Source organism: Musa acuminata, chromosome BXJ2-4, assembly GCF_036884655.1.
Source record: "Musa acuminata AAA Group cultivar baxijiao chromosome BXJ2-4, Cavendish_Baxijiao_AAA, whole genome shotgun sequence".
Taxonomy (NCBI): domain Eukaryota; kingdom Viridiplantae; phylum Streptophyta; class Magnoliopsida; order Zingiberales; family Musaceae; genus Musa; species Musa acuminata.
In genome coordinates, this window is record NC_088341.1 from 11,082,690 (window position 1) to 11,101,813 (window position 19,124).

General features: G+C 43.5%; 1 protein-coding gene across 1 annotated transcript; it reads left to right on the plus strand.

Moving 5' to 3' along the window:
- Positions 1-3,019: 3,019 nt before the first annotated feature.
- On the plus strand, positions 3,020-6,883 carry LOC103981445 (leucine-rich repeat receptor-like serine/threonine-protein kinase BAM1). The gene is made up of 2 exons (XM_009398174.3): positions 3,020-5,700; positions 6,189-6,883. The coding sequence occupies exons 1-2, from the start codon at positions 3,087-3,089 to the stop codon at positions 6,593-6,595; spliced, it is 3,021 nt and encodes a 1,006-aa protein (XP_009396449.2). The 5' UTR covers positions 3,020-3,086; the 3' UTR covers positions 6,596-6,883.
- The last annotated feature ends 12,241 nt before the right edge of the window (positions 6,884-19,124 follow it).

The window sequence follows — 19,124 nt, forward strand, 5'->3', positions numbered from 1 at the left end:
AATAGGTTAAGTTTAATATAGGGAAGGGAGATGGATGCTTTGTTTTTGACTTTTGAGTTCCTCCTACACAGCGGTCTGTGGATGAGAGATCATTTGTGTATAGGCCGCTATTGGGTCAACCCAACTTCCAATTGGCTAATGGATTTTGACCAAGATCTCATGTACGCTTGCAAAAGCTAGATTGGGCTGGGCTTTATCTCGAATTAACCCATTAAGGTTGAAGGCCCACTTCATTTTCTATGATGCAACTTCCGATCCGTTCATGGATGCTGAACTCCAAATGGAAGCTGCAACTCGAGTGTTTCTTAGAGTTTCAGAAAATAATTAATTCATCGAATATTTTGGTTTCTTATCAATTAAGTCCAATATAAAAACAAATTTATGATCTATGCGACCTTCGCAATACTCTAACCAACTGAGTTAAACGATACGATGCAAAAAAATAAATTTTAAGAACTTTATTTTTTATTTTTTCTATATTATTGTAAGATATTATTTTGAGAGCTTTAAGTTCAGGAAAGTCTCGAGCTGAGACAGACAGACTGTTGAATCATTTAGGGTTTGGAGAAGTTTAATGTGTATCAAAAGAATAGTTTTTGTTGCTTTTTCGGTGTGCTCGTCTGTTCCTCTGTTGGCATCCTAAAACTTGCCCATGCTAACATCACACTTCTTTATAGGGGTGGGTGGAGAGTCGGACTATCACAAGATTCAGATCAAACATGCCTCCTCTGTTGAAAGAGGTCAGACCGGAAGCGATGCAGATAAAGCCACTACGAACATGCTTGTTGCCTGCCTTCACAGCTCTTTGGTCTGGAGAACTGACCTAAAAGATGGGGCCTGTGCGACCTCAGCTAGAGAGGACAGGCAGTTACGTCGCAGAGCTCATCGGGTTCTCACCAAGCTTCTGAAGTCAGCGAAAGCTAGTGAGGAGGATGGCGTGCACTGCTGAGCGATCTCACCAACTCACTCCTCCCTTGTCTCATTGCAGTTCCATCCTAAAGCTTTCATAGCGTTGGTTGGATTCTTGTTAACTCAATCTAGCTTTAAAAAGGTGTTACGGTTTCCATCTTCTTCAGGATGAGAAGTGCAGCTTTCATGCACTTGTGATTAGTGTGTGGAGTTTTAAGATAAAACTATAAATGGCTTACAAGTTCATTACCATTTCACATGGAATACAACACTAATGGCCGCTGCATTGATGGCTCTTCTGGAGCTATTTAATGTGTGGTCAGCGATGGCACTCAGAGAACATCGTAGTTCTCCTCCAAACATCTTCTTTTTTTTTTTCGCCTCCTCTCCTGATCCTATAATTTAATCTTACAACAGCCTGCTAACTCAATAAAAGCCTGATCGAGATGCATCAAAAAAAGATGCAGATCCAACCATGGGGTACAGTGCCAAAGTCACCATCTTCTCCTGCCTTGGTATGCGCCATTTGACCCACCATGGCCTGCATCCCACAGAACTAGAAGATCAACAGCATCCGGCATTGCAATCGACTCTGCTTTGTGTTTCCTAGAGCTATTTATCACGGCAAAACGACAAGCGCATCGAGCAATCGACCCAGTTCCGAGACACCATGATTTGAGCCATTAATTGGTTCGTGTTTGATTTCTGTAGACGAAGAAGAAGAAGAAGAAGTAGGAGAAGGTGTACAAGCGTTGGAAACAGGGAGACTCTGGGATGGTGTGAATAAGCCACGCACCATCCAAAAACCAGGAGACAAGAAGATCGCCATTCGAGACTGTTACACTCTCCCCGAATCCAACCCTCCCTCGCTCCCCAACAGGCACTTGATGAGCTTTAATAATCACCACGCTGACATAAAAATTAGGAACTATTTAAGAATAGGTTTAATGGCAACAGAGGAGAGAAACTGAAGCAGATAAGATAAACTAAGGGCATAATTAACACAGATTTAGCATTAGCCTTGGGTAATTCAGACAGGCTCGAAACCTTGCTTGTATTCGATACATCAACCTTCCAGAAAATAAAAATTAGCGTATACAGCTATCTGGATCTTAGCCTGTTCCCATCCCTATGAAGTCATTTTGAGATCATCCGTGAGATAATTTGTTCTGGGCACCTAAAGAGTAGAAAAAGCTATGTGTTGGGTTCATATGCAACAAGGGAAAGCCAAGGGGAGAAGGGGTGGCCTTTACTGTTCTATTGTATCGAGGAATAGCGTCGAATCCTGTACATGGGGGACCGCGAGATGGCCGGAGGCCACGAGCCCTGTGATGTTGTGGTAGAAGTAGTATACATATGATTTTGTGGAAATCGAGGCTTCGGACTTGGGTTTGAGGGCGACGACTCGTGCGGTCGAGGGAGAGCAGCCAGTGGAAGACGACGGAGGGGCTGCTGCGGCATTCCCTTGGCTATGGCCACCGCCTCTGTGCACAAATTCTGGCTCATCGAAACAGGCTGACAGCAGCAGTCTGTGGAGGTTCGTCGTCGGCATATTTCAAGTTGCCAGCCTCATGCAACAGTTGCGGTTGCAAACGTCGGAGAGCGACAGCTGATGGAGACCTTCCTGTCTTGGAAACAGACCGTCGCCGGTGGAAGTCTAAGAAACAAAATTACCGTCACTTGGATTATCTCGGACTCGATGGCAATGATTGACGCTGTTGAGATCATGAAGCTCTGCTCTTCTCCAAATTTAGTGTAAGATCGATCATGAGTGCCGATTCACTTAAACCGGCAGAATCCTGCAGCACTGCACCACATGTTGTTCCATTCCATTGACTTGGATGGTAACTTTCATGCCCGGGGCACCTCCTCCGGAACTCATCGATATGCCGGCTCTCTTGCATGCAAAACCAACCGCCTGCTCTCTGGTTTCCACCACCACTCGTCTCTTTACCTCTGACCTCCCTCCCCACCATACTAATTCCCCGTGCCTTCTGCTGCTACGGAGAGCAGAACAGGTCCTTTTCTATGCCACGGCCCCACAAGATCTTTAAAATAATTAGATAAAACCCATCAATTCCCGAATAGATATTATTTATACCTCCATAAAACCTGCACCCGACGCTCCCCACTTCCCCCAAGAGTTCAACAGAGGCGAGAGACAGAGAGAGAGAGTAATGGCGTCTCTCTACTGCCGCCGCCACCGTCAGCTCCTCCTTATCTTCCTCGTCCATACTATCGGGTCATTGGCGGCGGCGGAGGAGGCGCTGGAGGCTGACGCCCTCCTCGCGCTCAAAGCGGCCGTCTCAGACCCCTCTGACGCTCTCTCTGCCTGGAACAACTCCGCCTCTGGTGGCCATTGCTCTTGGCCGGGCGTCGCCTGCGACCCCCTGCGGGGCTTCGTCGTCTCCCTCGACCTTACTGGCTTCAACCTTTCCGGCACGCTTTCCCTGGCCGTCGTCCGCCTCCGCCACCTCCTGAACCTCTCTGCAGCCTCCAACTCCCTCTCCGGTCCCATCCCCGCCGAGCTCTCCCGCCTCTCCAACCTCCGCCATCTCAACCTCTCCAACAACCTTTTCAATGGCTCCTTCCCCTCCGCCATCGTTCGCCTTAAGAACCTCCTCGTTCTCGACGTCTACAACAACAACCTCACAGGGCCCCTCCCCGCCGAGGTCTCCGAGCTCCCCAACCTCCGCCACCTCCATCTCGGCGGTAACTTCTTCTCCGGCGTCATCCCGCCGGTGTTCGGCCGCTGGGAGTTCCTCGAGTACCTCGCTGTCTCTGGCAACGAGCTCGGTGGCCCCATTCCGCCGGAGCTCGGCAATCTCACCCGCCTCCGCCAGCTTTATTTGGGCTACTTCAACAACTTCGAGGGTGGCATCCCGCCAGAGATCGGTGGCCTCCCGGAGCTCGTTCGCCTCGACATGGCCAACTGCGGACTCACCGGCGAGATCCCGCCGGAGCTCGGCAACCTCCAGAACCTCGACACGCTCTTCCTCCAGGTGAACGGTCTCTCCGGAAGACTACCGGTGGAGCTCGGCCGCCTCCGCAGCCTCAAGTCCATGGATCTTTCCAACAACGCTCTCACCGGCGAGATTCCCTCCTCCTTCGCCGACTTGCAGAACCTGACTCTGCTTAACCTGTTCCGAAACAAACTCCACGGGTCGATTCCGGAATTCGTCGGCGACCTGCCGGCGCTGGAGGTGCTCCAGCTCTGGGAGAACAACTTCACCGGTGGGATACCCCGACGGCTCGGCCAGAGCGGACGGCTCCAGATCGTAGACCTCTCGTCGAATAAGCTCACCGGGACTCTGCCGCCGGACCTCTGCTTCGGCAACAAGCTGCAAACGCTCATCGCCCTCGGTAACTTTCTCTTCGGCCCTATACCGGAGACCCTTGGCCGGTGCGAATCACTCGGTCGGATCCGGATGGGGGAGAACTATCTCAATGGATCGATTCCTCATGGACTCTTCAGCTTGCCCAAGCTCTCCCAGCTCGAGCTCCAGGACAATCTCCTCACTGGCGGGTTCCCAGACACCGGCGCCGCTGCCATCTCGCCGGACCTCGGACAGATTAGCCTCTCCAACAATCGTCTCTCGGGGCCGTTGCCACCGTCCATCGGCAACCTTACTGGCCTCCAGAAGCTCCTGTTGAACCAGAATCAGTTCTCTGGCCGTATACCGCCCGAGATGGGGAGGCTGCAACAGCTGTCCAAGTTGGATTTCAGCGGCAACCGGTTTTCCGGCCCGATAGCGCCCGAAATCAGCCGGTGCAAGCTTCTAACTTTTGTGGACCTCAGCAGGAACGAGCTCTCCGGTGAGCTCCCACCGGAGATTGCCGGAATGCGGATCTTGAACTACCTGAACTTATCAAGGAACCAACTCGAAGGGAGCATTCCGGCTTCCATCGCCACGATGCAGAGCCTCACGGCGGTCGATTTCTCGTACAATAATCTCTCCGGCCTCGTCCCTGGTACCGGCCAGTTCAGTTACTTTAACGCGAGCTCGTTCGTCGGCAATCCCGAGCTCTGCGGGCCGTACCTCGGCCCCTGTAGCTCCGTGACCAATGGCGACGGCTCCACTCATGCAAGGGGGTCACTCCCGGCCTCCTCAAAGCTGCTGTTGGTTATCGGCCTCCTCATCTGTTCCGTTGCCTTCGCCATGGCCGCCATCATCAAAGCGCGATCTCTGAAAAAGGCAAGCGATGCCCGAGCGTGGAAGCTCACTGCATTCCAGCGTCTCGACTTCACCTGCGACGACGTCTTGGACTGCCTGAAGGAGGAGAACATCATCGGAAAAGGCGGGGCCGGCATCGTGTACAAGGGCATCATGCCCAACGGCGAACGAGTCGCTGTTAAGCGGCTCCCGGCGATGAGCCACGGCACGTCGCATGACCATGGATTCTCGGCCGAGATACAGACTCTGGGAAGGATTCGGCATCGCCACATTGTCAGGCTACTGGGTTTCTGCTCGAACCACGAGACCAATCTCTTGGTCTACGAGTACATGCCCAACGGGAGCCTCGGGGAGGTCCTTCACGGTAAGAAGGGTGGCCATTTGCTCTGGGACACCCGGTACAAGATTGCGGTGGAGGCGGCGAAGGGTCTCTGCTATCTTCACCATGACTGTTCGCCGCTGATCCTGCACCGGGATGTCAAGTCGAACAACATCCTGCTTGATTCGAACTTCGAAGCCCACGTCGCGGACTTCGGGCTCGCCAAGTTCTTGCAGGACTCCGGTACCTCCGAGTGCATGTCGGCCATCGCTGGCTCCTATGGCTACATTGCTCCAGGTACTTTCTGAACTCCTGTACCGCATCCAATATTCTTAACTATTTCTGAGTTATGTTCTTAGAATGTCTCCGATTCAAAGTGACACGCTGCATCAAACTGTAGTCCTGCATGGGGATTCCATCGATGATCCCGTTATGGGAGTCGATAGGAATCCCTGCACGGAAAAGGTTCATTTAGACAACCTCAAATAGATTCGTGTAGGCTCAGCAGATGCTTTTTTGTTCGCGTGCTCTGCTTTCTCATTCTATTCGCATTGGATGATGCATTCCAAGCAAGTACCCGGTCGCCCGGCCTCATTATGATAGTAAAGGCCCTTTCCAATCGCTTCAGGTTATGAATCAACCTTGGGATGTAGAATACCCTATTCTTTTCTGAGAACTGAAGCAACATTGCTTCAGTGATTGGACTACTTACTGGTGGGTCGTTCTTTCTTTTCTCCTCCTCTAATTACCTGAGCCACTGTTGACTTTCTTACTTGGTACCACAGAATATGCATACACGCTGAAGGTGGACGAGAAAAGCGATGTGTATAGCTTCGGGGTGGTGCTGCTGGAGCTGGTGACAGGCAGGAAGCCGGTGGGCGAGTTCGGGGAGGGCGTCGACATCGTGCAATGGGTTAGAAGGATGACGGGATGCAACAAGGACGGAGTACTCGAGATTGTGGACCCCCGGCTTCCCACGGTTCCCCTGGACGAGGTCATGCATGTCTTCTACGTCGCCATGCTGTGCGTGGAGGAACAGAGCGTGGAACGCCCGACGATGAGGGAGGTCGTCCAGATACTGACGGATCTCCCAAACCCAGCTCGTAAACAGGGAGAAGACCGTGAGGCAGCCACCAAGGAGCAGCAGCAAGCAGCAGAGAAGCCGCCACCACCTGATCTCCTCAGTATTTGAAATTGCCCGGGCGGGTCCGAAAAGTTTCCGCTGGTCCTGCAAATTTTGAGTGCATCTGCATCTGCATCGTCTTCTTGGTCTGGTGCTACCAGTGTGTTAGGTGAACTCTGTTGTACAGCTGCTGGAGTGGTGGGGCTTAGGTCACTGGTTAATTTGGCTTCAGCTCTTGTTTTTGTTTGTGATCTTCACATGCCGCTGCAGCTGCTGGTGTTTTAACTGTGTAGAAGAGCTCCGGTCCTCTTTTGCTTGTTAATGGAAATTAGTAGGGAACGAAGGGTAAACTAAGTATATGATCAGAGCCGGACAATGTCCTTTGAAGCCTTTAATGGAGTGAGAGTGTGAGCCGACTCTATTTCCGGAACTCAACGAACCGATGACACACTGTGCTCTTTATATTAGAAGGATGAGTTCCACCAACGGATCGTATGAGGTTTAGAAATCCTATCAAATCCGACCATTTTTCGACATCGTATGCAAGAATGTAGTACTGGTAACTATGCAAACGTAACCGGTTGCGTGTGATCTCCATCTTCCACGTGCCATGCTACATGCATGAAGATGTCATATCGAATGCTTCAAACACAGTACAGTGGCTCTGTAACCAGAAGAATCGCCGGTTCACATGTCACACGTATGATGGAGGGGGTGAGTGCTTCCCGTGTCTTGTGCACCACTGCCTTGTCACTTCATGCACCTCTCTTCCGCAACGTAATCAACAAGCAAGACGAAACAACTCTCTCTTCGTTCATCTTTTCTGCCTCAAGCTTTTTGTTCTCTACTGCTCAGAGTCACCGCAGAAGCGTTCGTGCTACGATCTTCGTGGCAGTCGGTCTACTGATACCCTGCTGCACTTTCTCTGCAGCGTGCGAGAGAAAACCTGCAGGCCTTCATGGCTTTAAAAGGAGAACAGGATCTCACGTACAGTCTAATATGGTGAGCTCCCGGGAGTTTAGGGATCCGCTTCCTCTCGGTCGACGACTGCCCTGTTCTTGGTACCCTGATGAGCTTAATTTTCTGTTCAAATAAGAAACATCATTTTTACTGTCTTTTTAAATAATATTTTTTCTTTTATGACTAACTCGGGTACAAAGAGTACGTGGATAAACTAGAAGCAAACATTGCCAAGGGCGTTCTTAATGGGTCGATCCTCGTTCCAACCCCTTGAAGCCCGGTATTCATTCCCGGAATTAAGGGACTTGTTCTTGTTCGAATTGTTTATATCATATCATCTTGCTACGGATGGTTGACGGTGGTCCAAAAGGAGAAGAGAAGAAGGAAAGCACACTGGAAAATGCATTATGGTCCTGCGATCTCTCTGCATGCACTTGCAACTCCCCACGTGCATGTACTTGGCGCAGGCAACGTAAGCAGCTTCAGCGGCTTACCGTAAATGCTGTAAGCAGTGTCAGTCTGCTTACAGACACCGAAAACAATTTGGACAATGACGCATCGCAATTACACTCAGAGAACGCACAATCCAACCAGATAGTGTCATTTACTAGTGTCGCTCGATCCTGATCCGAATATGCGCGATTATCCTGCAAGGTCCTTCGGAGACGAGGCGAGAGAGTATTTGAATGGGGACGGCCGACGGCAGTTTTGAGATGCCTCCAAACTGCTGTGATTTGTCCGGAGGTGAGTTTGATCTTTTCGATATCCTACGTTCGTAGGTTACCGTCAAAAGATTTTCGATGTAATTCTTTCTATGTTTAGATTAATATTTTTTATGTAATTTATCTAATCTCGTTTGAACATCAGGGATCAATTTTTATATCTATGAAGTCGATGGGATGGGACGATAGAGACTACACATATATCTTTATTTAATACATTTATATGGATAATCATTTATTGTAATCTCTATAGATTGGTTCGTACAATCTCTTCCGATGTAAATCGACTCGTATGATCTTTTATGATACGATACCGAGTCATATGAATCCTTATAATACTATACTATACCGAGAATGTTCGATAAAATATCGCTCGTTGGATCATAATCATTATTCACATTAGGTAGATAGGTAGATGTTTCGTTATTTTTCACATCAGCTCCTCGATTGTTATCAACTGACATATTATAATTAATAATAAAATATACCCTATCGACTAGCAAGATGAAGTGCCCGGTATTCTCCTACATTATTGTGCTGTAGAACTGTACGAAGGAAGAGACGAAGATGAGTAACTTGTCCTGATCCTAACAGAGACACCAGCACAACCATCTGCGAGATTTGCTACGTAAGCCGTAAGATACTGCAGGAAGAAAGGATTGAGGGGCCTTGATCTGTAGGAGTACTGCATGCATTTATGAGTTGACGTGTGAGTTGGTGTCTACTCGTAGGGCATCATTATATATGGAGACCACAGTCTCCGTCGCTGTCCTCATTCACCTTCTAGTCTTCGCTGTCCAGGCTCTCTGCTAGGTTGCCGGATCGATACAAGATCGACGGCAACAGTGGATACCGCACGCGATCAGCAATCCGTGCCGTTCTCATGAACAGTCTCGCCCACCACATCAGCCTTGCTCCGAAGGCAACGAGAGGGGCTCTTGTCAGCGTATCGCACTCGGCCACGCTTGATTTATTAGGTGGAGAAAAGTGAATTTGCTTTGTCGAATTTTAAGCGTAAAATACTTCTAATAAGAATCTTTTTGACGAGAAGTCATTCATAGCTCGAAAAAAAAGGAATAAACATCTATATTTATTTATTTATTTACATGCAGATAGATATACTTGTAAAGTACCTTTACAGTACATGATTGAGATTAAAAAGTTAAACGTATGACAATTGTAATTGATGTTTGGTGAAAGCCTGCGGAAAGCCGAAAACAAAGCCTTCAACAAGTATAATTATGAGGCCTTCCAGTATTCAACTATCGTCGGTGTTAGAAAGTGCACGTGAACCTCTTTCCATCAATCTACTTTATGATGGCACAAGGAATAAACTTTCCGCGCCCTCGTCCTATCTTCGCATAAAGCTCGAAGCAAAGAGGAGAGACAGCATGTTTGTCATGATTCAAGAAGCAGGATTTCTTCGTTCCAAGTGACGAGTGCTTTTGGTTTGACCCATTCGATCCCCGTTACTTGATGCTATACTTCAAAGAAGAGAAGAAGATCCAGTGTTATCGATGACTATGGTTAAACAACAATGGTAGAGAGGGGCCTTCAAACCTCAGAAGATTAACCTCCTTTGGCACTCGAAGACATTCTTGCTGACTCGGTTGCTCATGTTCTTTGTTTCGGTTCGTAGGCCCCTATAAAGCGGAAGCCCATTCGCAGGAACCTAGACAAAGAGGAGACGGCAGTATCTTGGGGCAGACGAGGCATGTGAGTCAAGAGGACACAATGGAAGAGACAGCATCTGGCTGATGCACTCCCCACCCCTTCCCATGTCCTGAGATGTGTTAAAAGACTCGAAGACAGAGAAGAGGAATGGGCTCGCATTCAACAGCTACCGAGAACCAGAGGAGGTGTGGCGATATGGACTCCAGACTGTGATTGCTGTCACATTCTGCTTCAACTTTTCTTTTGGTGAATTGTCCTTCAATCATTCAAGCAGAGACCCAATCAAGCTTTGAGCTCTCGTTTTGATCGACCCTTTAGCCCCTGCCACTGCAAGAGAGAGAGGAGGAAAGCACTGCGTGTTTGTCGCCGACCTGATTCCTGTGCATGAAGAGGACAAATAGAACAAACATTCCATGACTGATACAGTGATGCATCCAAAACCTTTCCTCGCTTCATCGCACTGGCAATCTCCGTCTATGTTAGTCGATTCTAACCATTCCCATTCCCATTCCCATTCGATGCTCAAATCCCACGTTGCTCCCCAGATGCTTACAAGAAGACACCGACTCATTTCCTGTTAATAGATTCCTAACCCCATCCGTATACTAACTATATTGCCTCATAGGCTACAGAGAATAGAGAATAAAGATTGTGCCATCTACTCTCTTTGGATCAATAAATGAGACACTTGCGAGAACTGATGAGCGAGCATTAGAAAGAGAAGTACATCAGATGGAGTTGGTGTTGCCATGTGAATTCACATGTCCTCTACTGAAAAAGACTTAGAATTTGAAACACCTTGGTGTTACATCACTGTCCATATCCAAGTCATTCTTGAGACAGGGTTGGCTCTTACCAATCGACCATTTCCCAAGTTTGAGATTGAGAAGATGTAGCAGTAAATGATTCAGAATCCAAGAACAGATATCGACAGGTCGGCGCGGGAGGCTTTCACTTTGTGTTACGTTTGCCTCTGCGAAAGGCCTTAGAGTAGGAAAGACGGGCACCAGCAAAGCAAAGATTCCAAGAAGAGGAGCAGCGCAGCGCTCCTTGCCAAGGACCAGACTCCAAGTAGCTCGCTCCCACGGTGCAGTACTACTACGCCACTGATATCATCAGGGAGGAGCATCCGAGAGTCTGATTCGTAAGGTTATCAACTTTTTTTTTTGTTTTTTTCTGGGAGTCATACTTGAACTTTCTCCCTCCCATTCCAGCCAAAGACTTGGAGTCAGATCAAGCTTTTCTAATTGATGGCTCTCGTCCTAATGCTTTGAGGCAGTGAAAAGTGGTTAACATCTTAAAGAGTAGCGCTTTAAATGCCCACCAACAAAACCTCATCTTCCTTCTCCGGTAGGCTGCATTGGTTATGGAAAATATATTGCTCGACTGTCAAGGCCAATACTGGGTTTTGAGTACTTTGAGACCAAAGACTAGGAGAGCCGACCATGCTTACCTGTCCCTGCGGACAACCACTAGAGAAAGCAATGTCAGGACACCATGATGAACGATGATCAGAACACTGGGAATCAACATTTATTCTCGGGAAAGAAGAGACCTTGATATATCTATGAGCCACAGCTGTCGACGATGAAATGTAAGCGGAAGTACCAAATCAGTCTCTCTGTCCAGGCCTTGACTATCAAACGAGATGATTCTTCGGCTCATGAGTCTGCCTTTGTCATGTGTGATGAAGATCCATCAGCTTTCAGTTTAATGACAGTGTTGTTTGAGAATTATTCTATAGTAGTTATTATTATGTTTTAGATAATTATAAGTATGTATTAAGAAATGATTTATGATTTAAAAGGTATAGAGTAGTTCCTACCCCTAACTTAATCATGAGTGGTGGAATAACGTAGTTACCACTAGGTCCTATAAATATGATTATAGTTCTTGAAGCAAGATAAGGAGTGTGTACTTAAGAATATCTTGTAAGTGTTCTATGTCTTTCCTCTTGTTGAAATACTATATCGATTTTCTTGATCGAAATAATTCTTTTTAATTACATCATAGTATTCTGTTTTTATTATTTCCTTGCTCCATCCCTAACATTTGTGGTATCAGAGCTAAGTTTCAATCTGAACTGGACATTATGGCTTTCAATGATAATTTCATGTCTCAATCCATTATTCACATCTTCTCGAGTAAATGCTATGAATTTTGGAGTATCAAGATGAAGACTTTATTCAAGTCTTAAGATATTTTGGACTTAATAGAGAATAGATATACAGATCCAAATGAAGAAATCAAGCTGAGAGAGAATAGAAAGAATGACTCGAAGACATTATTCATCATTCAACAAGCTGTACATGAGATAATCTTATCAAGAATTACAATAGCGACAATCTCAAAACAAGCTTAGTTGATACTTCAAAATGAATTTAAAGGCTCATCAAGGGTGATTATAGTAAAACTTCAAACCCTTCGTTGTGAGTTTGAAATTTCGTTCATGAAAAGCAATGAATCAGTGCCAGATTTTCTTTCATAAGTGACTGAAATTATTCGTCAAATAAAATCTTACGGTAAACATCTTCTTGATCATATAATTGTTGCCAAAGTTTTGAGAAGTTTAACTCCGAAATTTAATCATATTGTTGCCATAATTGAGGAGTCAAAAGATTTATCTACATTTTCATTTGATGAACAAATGGGTTCCTTGTAAGCACATGAAGCAATGTTGAACATGTCACTTGAAAAAAGTGAAGAAAAAATATTTCAAAAGTTAAGAGAGTCTTCTACTTCAAAAGAAGACAAAAAAACAACAGGAAAAGAACGTGGCAGAGGAAGATTTTGTAGTAGAAGAAATGGAAGAGAAAGAGGAAGATGACATTTTGATAGACATGATGAACAAAAGCAATCAAATTATGATAAAATAAATTACAAGAGTGGAATTCAATATCACTATTGTAAAAAGTTTGATTGATAGATTGCTGGAAAAGAGAAAAAGCAAATATGTGGAGGAAAATAAAGAAAATAGTAAGTTGTTTATAACTCATTCATAAGTTAATGATATCTTAATTGATATTTGATTTTTGGATAGTGGATGTTCTAATCATATGTCAATCATTACAATCCAAAGCATATCGATTATATAATCCTATTAGTGACAAAGTTATTATTAACATAAATATTGTGTTTGATGAAAGAGCTAGTTGGAATTGGGAGACCAATGAAAGTGGAACACAAATTCAGATTCCAACAGAATTAGATACTCTACAGAATCAAGTGACAGATCCTGCTCCAACAAGTTCATCTTCAACCTCACCTAGTAGCAATTCAAGTTCTAATTCCTCAAATAAAACCCCTCTAGGAAAATTCATATCACTAACACACATTTATGACTCAATATTTGTTTTGTTTATTTTAGATCTTATAACTTTTGAGGAAGTAGTTGAAAAAGAGGAACGACAAAAAGTATTGAATAAGGAAATCAAGTCAATTGAGAAGAATGAAACTTGAGAGCTAATGAATCTACTAAAAGAAAAGAAAGCTATTGGATTAAAATGAGTATTCAAAATAAAGTTTAACGCAGATGGAAGTATCCAAAAGCATAAAGCTCGACTTGTAGCAAAAGGATATTCATAGTAATAAGGCATTGATTTTGATGATATTTTTTCTTTAATTGCTAGATTTAAAACCGTGAGAATCTTTTTGGCTTTAATTGCTCACTGGAGTTGGTATGTTTATCAATTTGATGTGAAATCTATATTTTAAATAAAAATTTACGTGAAAATATTTTTGTTATTTAACCTGAAGGTTTTTTGGTTAAAGGATATAAAGAAAAGGTGTATAAGCTAAAGAAAGCTCTTTATCGGCTTAAACAAACTCTAAGGGTACGATACAATAAATTTAATTATTATTTTCATCAAAATAGATTTCAAATGATCAAACCTACTCTTTATCTAAAGAAAGAATGTGAACATAATATTCTAATGGTTTTCCTCTATGTTGATGATATTATATATATGATGAATAAGTGTATGATAAATAAGTTTGAAATGTCATATCTAGGTTTACTGTATTATTTTCTTGAGTTGGAAATGAAGCAAAGATTAGATGAAATTTTTATTTCATAAAGAAAGTATGCAATAGATCTACTCAAAAAATCTAATATGATTAATTACAAAGCTACAGCAACACTAATGAATGTAAATGAGAAATTGAAACTTGAAGATGGTACATATTTGACAAATACAAGATACTACAGAAGTTTAGTTGGAAGTTTGATTTATGTAACTTATACTCGACCAGATATTACCTTCTCTGTTGGTGTAATATCCAGATTTATGTAGAGCCCAAGCAAACATTATCTTGGAGCTATTAAAAGAATTCTGCGTTATATCATTAGAACTACTGATTATGGTATTTGGTATTCTCATAATTTTAAATATAAATTATTTGGTTTCACTAATAGTGATTATGCAAGAGCTGTAGATGATAGAAAGAGTACTTCAGGTAATATTTTTAACCTCAGATCAGGAGCTATATTTTGGAGTTCAAAAAAGCAAGCAACAACTGTGTTATCGACATCGGAAGCAGAATATATAGTTGTAACTTCAGCAGCTTATCAAGCAATATGGCTTATAAGACTTCTTGAAGATCTTCATCAAGAACAAAAGGAAGCAACAGAAATATTTTGTGACAACAAAGCCACAATTGCAATAACGAAGAATCCAACATTTTATGGAAGAATGAAGCATATATAGATACGCTATCATTTCATCCGGGATCTTATAGCAAGTGAGTCATAGCAATAAAATATTGTGGAACAAATAAACAAGTTGCGGATATCCTCACCAAGTCGCTTCCAATTTAAAAGCATATTTATTTCATGTCACAAATCGATATATATAACTATGAATCAAGGGGGAGTGTTGAGAATTGATTCATAGTAGTTATCTAAGTAGTTACCATGTTTTGGGTAGTTATAGGCATGTGTTAAGAAGTGGCTTATGATCTAGAAGTTATAGGGTAGTTCCTACACCTAACTAAATCATGAGTGGCTTGGTGGAGTGAGGTAGTTACCACTAGGTCTTATAAATAGGACCATAGTTCTTAAAACAAGATAAGGAGTGTACACTTGGGAATAATACTATATCGGTTTTCTTGATCAAAAGGATTCTTTTTAATTATATTATAGTATTATGTTTTTATCATTTCTTTGCTCTTGCATCCCCAACAGTGTTAATCTCTTCCTCTAGAGAAATATGTATGTGTTTCGAGATTTGATAACGCTACCGAATCAAGAAAAAAATAACAAAGTCAACGAATAGCTTGTGAAAGATTGGTTGCATTCCATATGAGCATTGATTTTTCCAGACCATCACATTATTAAAAGAGATAGAAGAAGGAAGAATTATTGAAGAAGCTGTCTAACATTGACATATTCTCTCCCTATTTATACAGATTGAGAGGGAGGATTTTCCTCAACAGAATAGAGAGATTTTCTCATACAGTTAGGAAAATCTCATCTGCTATCATGCCCCCGCAAGATGGTGCTCCTATCAAGGAGACCAATCTTGGATTGATGCAATGCAAAAAGTTCACGAGCGAGAGGCTTCATGAGTGAGTCGGCTAATTGATCAGCTGTATAGACATGAGAAACACAAAGTTGACGGTGGACAACTTGATTGCACACAAAGTGAAAGTCGATAGTAATATGCTTTATGCGGGAGTGGAACATCGGATTAGCGCATAGATAGGTAGCTCCAACATTATCACAATATATTGTAGGAGTGGAATTGATGTTGGGTTCCTGGACCATATTTGTGATCCAATTAAGTTCTACAGTGGCAGTGGCAATGGCATGATATTTAGCTTCAGTTGTAGACCGTGCAATTGTCTTTTACTTCTTATAACTCCAACTGATTGGATTAGCGCCAAGGAAGATAATATACCCCGATGTGGATATTCTATCATCAAAGTTGCCTGCCCAATCAGCATCGGCAAAGGCATGAAAATGAAGTGGAGAGTGTTTATAAAGAAAGATATCATGATTGAGGGTCCCTTTAAGATAACACGGAATTCGTTTAACCATAGACCAATGCATAGTAGATGGCCTTTGCATAAACTATGATAATTTGTTAACTGCAAAGGAGATGTCTAGACGGGTGAGAGCTAAGTACTGTAAAGAACCAATAACTTGACGGTATTGAGTGGGTTCCGTAGTAGAACTTCAATTAGATAATTTAAGAGAACCACTAGTAGAGAGGGGGGTTGTAACCGCATTTATATTCTGCATGTTTGTCTTTAATAACAAATCTTGAATGTGTTTTCGTTGTGATAAAAAGAGACTTGAAGATATGAATGTAGCTTTGATACCTAGAAAATAGTTCAAGGGTCCTAGATCTTTAAGCGAGAATCGATCTGCCAATTGTTTGATGAACGCTTGGATTTTGATGGGATTATTGCCTGTGACAACAATGTTATCCACATATACCATAATATATATTGTGTCTCCATGGTGGTATCGTAAAAATAACGAGGTGTCAGATTTGGAGTTGAGAAAGCCAACGGAAGTTAAAAAGGAGCTAAGTTCAGTGTACCAAGCTCTTAGAGCCTAACGAAGTCCATAAATGGCTTTCCGAAGTTTACAAGCATGCTTTGGATACTGAGGACGAGTGAAACCAGGAGGTTGTTGTATAAAAATATATTCGATTAGAGACCCTTGCAAAAAGGCATTATTAACATCCAATTATCGTAATTGCCAACCTTTAGTGGTGATCAGACTCAAGATACGCCGGATTATAGTGGGCTTAACAACGGGACTAAACGTACCAGTGAAATCAACTCCAGGTCGTTGATGAAACCCTTTGGCAATGAGACATGCCTTATATCAGGCAACAAAGCCATCTGGGTTCCGCTTAATTCGAAAGACCTACTTACACTCGATAATGTTTTGTGAATGATGAAAGGGTATTAGATCCAACGTTGAGTTATGGAGGAGGGCATTATATTCCTCATACATGGCGGTACGCCAATGCAGAGATTTTTGGGCTTGAGTAAAGGTGGTGGGTTCAACGGTGGTGGATGATGAATCCATAATAGCATGTAGGTTACGGACTTAACGCGGTTTGAAAATACCACTCTTAGAGCGTGTGGTTACAGGATGGTTGGAAACTACAGGATCGGGAGGCTGTGTTGGTGGAATAAGCGATTGAGGGTCAGTGGCATAAGCCGGGTCAAGTGGAGACATGTTGGGGGCACTTGGTCGAGAAGGAGGTAAAGATAATGGTTATGTTTTGAAACTTATTACCCCATCAATTGGAGAACAAAGGAGTGGAGTAGGAATGGAAGGAATGGGCAATTGCTGAACTAGAGTAGTATAGTGTGGATCATGAGGGGAAGAACTGGACAATGTCATGGGAGGCTCCTCCGGTTTGACCGGAGGTATACTCCAGTGAGAATTGGATAGTGAAGTGGTCCGCATGGTAGGATAGTGATGGTTTTAGAAAGAAAAGTTAGACTCAACAAAAATAATGTGACGTGATATAAAGACTTTGTGAGTGTGGAGATTATAGCAGCGGAAAGCATTATGTTCAAGTAAGTAACCAATAAAGACGCAAGGAGTATATCTTAATGTTAACTTATGAGAAGCATAGGGACATAACCAAATATAACATAGACAATCGAACACCCTGAGTTTATGAAGGTTTGGGAGTTTGTGAAATAGTGTGTCAAAAGAGGACTAGTATTGTAGTACTGGTGTAGGCATTCTATTAATAAGGTAGACAACAGTTTGAAAGACTGTTGTCCAAAAGGTTGAAGACATGGAAGCCTGATGTAGAAGTGTGAGCCCAGTTTCTACTATAAGTCAATGTTTGCATTCGGCGGAGCCAACTAGTTGAGGAGTATGCGAGGGAGACTTAAGGTGTTGGATTCCACAAACTGAGAGATAGGATGTCAGGGCTTGATATTCACCGCTACCATCAAAGTAGACTATTTTGATTGTAGACTGAAAGTGGTTTTCGATCGACTTTCAGAATGTGGGAAAGATGGTGAGAACGTTAGATTTACGGTGAAGAGAATATAGCCATGTGTACTTAGTAAAGTGATCTACAAAAATGACATAAAATCTAAACTTATCAAAGGACAGGATTGGAGCAGGACCCCAAACATCGGTATAAATAATTTTAAATGGTTTAAAGGAGGAAATGAAAGATAAGCCAAAAGGTTGCCGATGACTTTTATTACTAAGACATGCATCACAATACATTATAGAATTAGTGGATTTCAAAATAGGAAGAGAGTAACAAGAAAGTAATTTCTACTGAATAAGGGATGAGGGATGACCAAGACGATGATGCCACATATCAACTGGAGCCGCAACGGAAGAATGAACAGTGGCTAGGTTCTTTGTGAAGTTGATAGTCATTCGTAAATGTTGCCTCTATTCAGGGCCCTGGACCAAGAATGCCCCCATGCTCAAGTCCTTAACAAAATATGAATCAGAAAAAAATTCAATTGAAGTATTGTTATGTTTGCAAAATTGAGAAACTGAAATGAGATTGCGTTTAATATGAGAGGCGCATAAAACATCATCAAGTGTAAATGTAGTAGAATCATAATTAAGCGTTGTGGAACTAGTATGAGTTATAGGAAGTCCTTTACCGTCACTGATGATGGTATCTTCATCGCCACTATAGGGGTTGTGAAGAGATAAATTTTGAAGATAAGCGGTGATGTGATTTACCTGAGGCGCCAGAGTCGACAATCCAGTTGGACTGGCTAGTCGTCGGAGTAGTTAGGAGATTTACCTGAGGCTAGTGTGACGAAGCAGGGAGGCGGGGACGAGACCGGCAAACTTTAGCGGAGTGTTCGATTTTATCACATAGTTGCCAGACGATCAATCTTTGATGATTTGGTGGGGTAGGATGCCAAGATGGACGTTTATTGGAGTTGCCACTTTGCGAGAAGTTATGATTAGGAGAATAAGAGGGGTGTTGCATGGGACCCATAGGATCAAGATGTGCATTGGCCAAACTTTCGGTAATGTTCGAAGGGTACCGAGTGCTCTTCCGTTTAGACTTATGACTGACTTGAGCTGTGATAGTCGGTCTGGGCAGTTTGTCTGCATACTTCAAATACGTCTCATAGTCAGTCAGCTTGTTATAGAGTTCTTCAAAGGATATTAGGGAGTGGCGTGCCCGAATTGCAACAGCCAATTCCTTGTAGTCATCGCCGAGACTATTTAGGGTATGGATGATGATTTCTTCGTTCGTCATATAGGGAATGACCTATCA

Excerpts from the sequence above, each read along its gene's own strand:
- LOC103981445 (XM_009398174.3), top strand. The coding sequence starts at position 3,087 with ATGGCGTCTCTCTACTGCCGCCGCCACCGTCAGCTCCTCCTTATCTTC. Across the intron at positions 5,701-6,188 it reads CTATGGCTACATTGCTCCAG|AATATGCATACACGCTGAAG; the intron begins GTACTTTCTGAA and ends TTGGTACCACAG.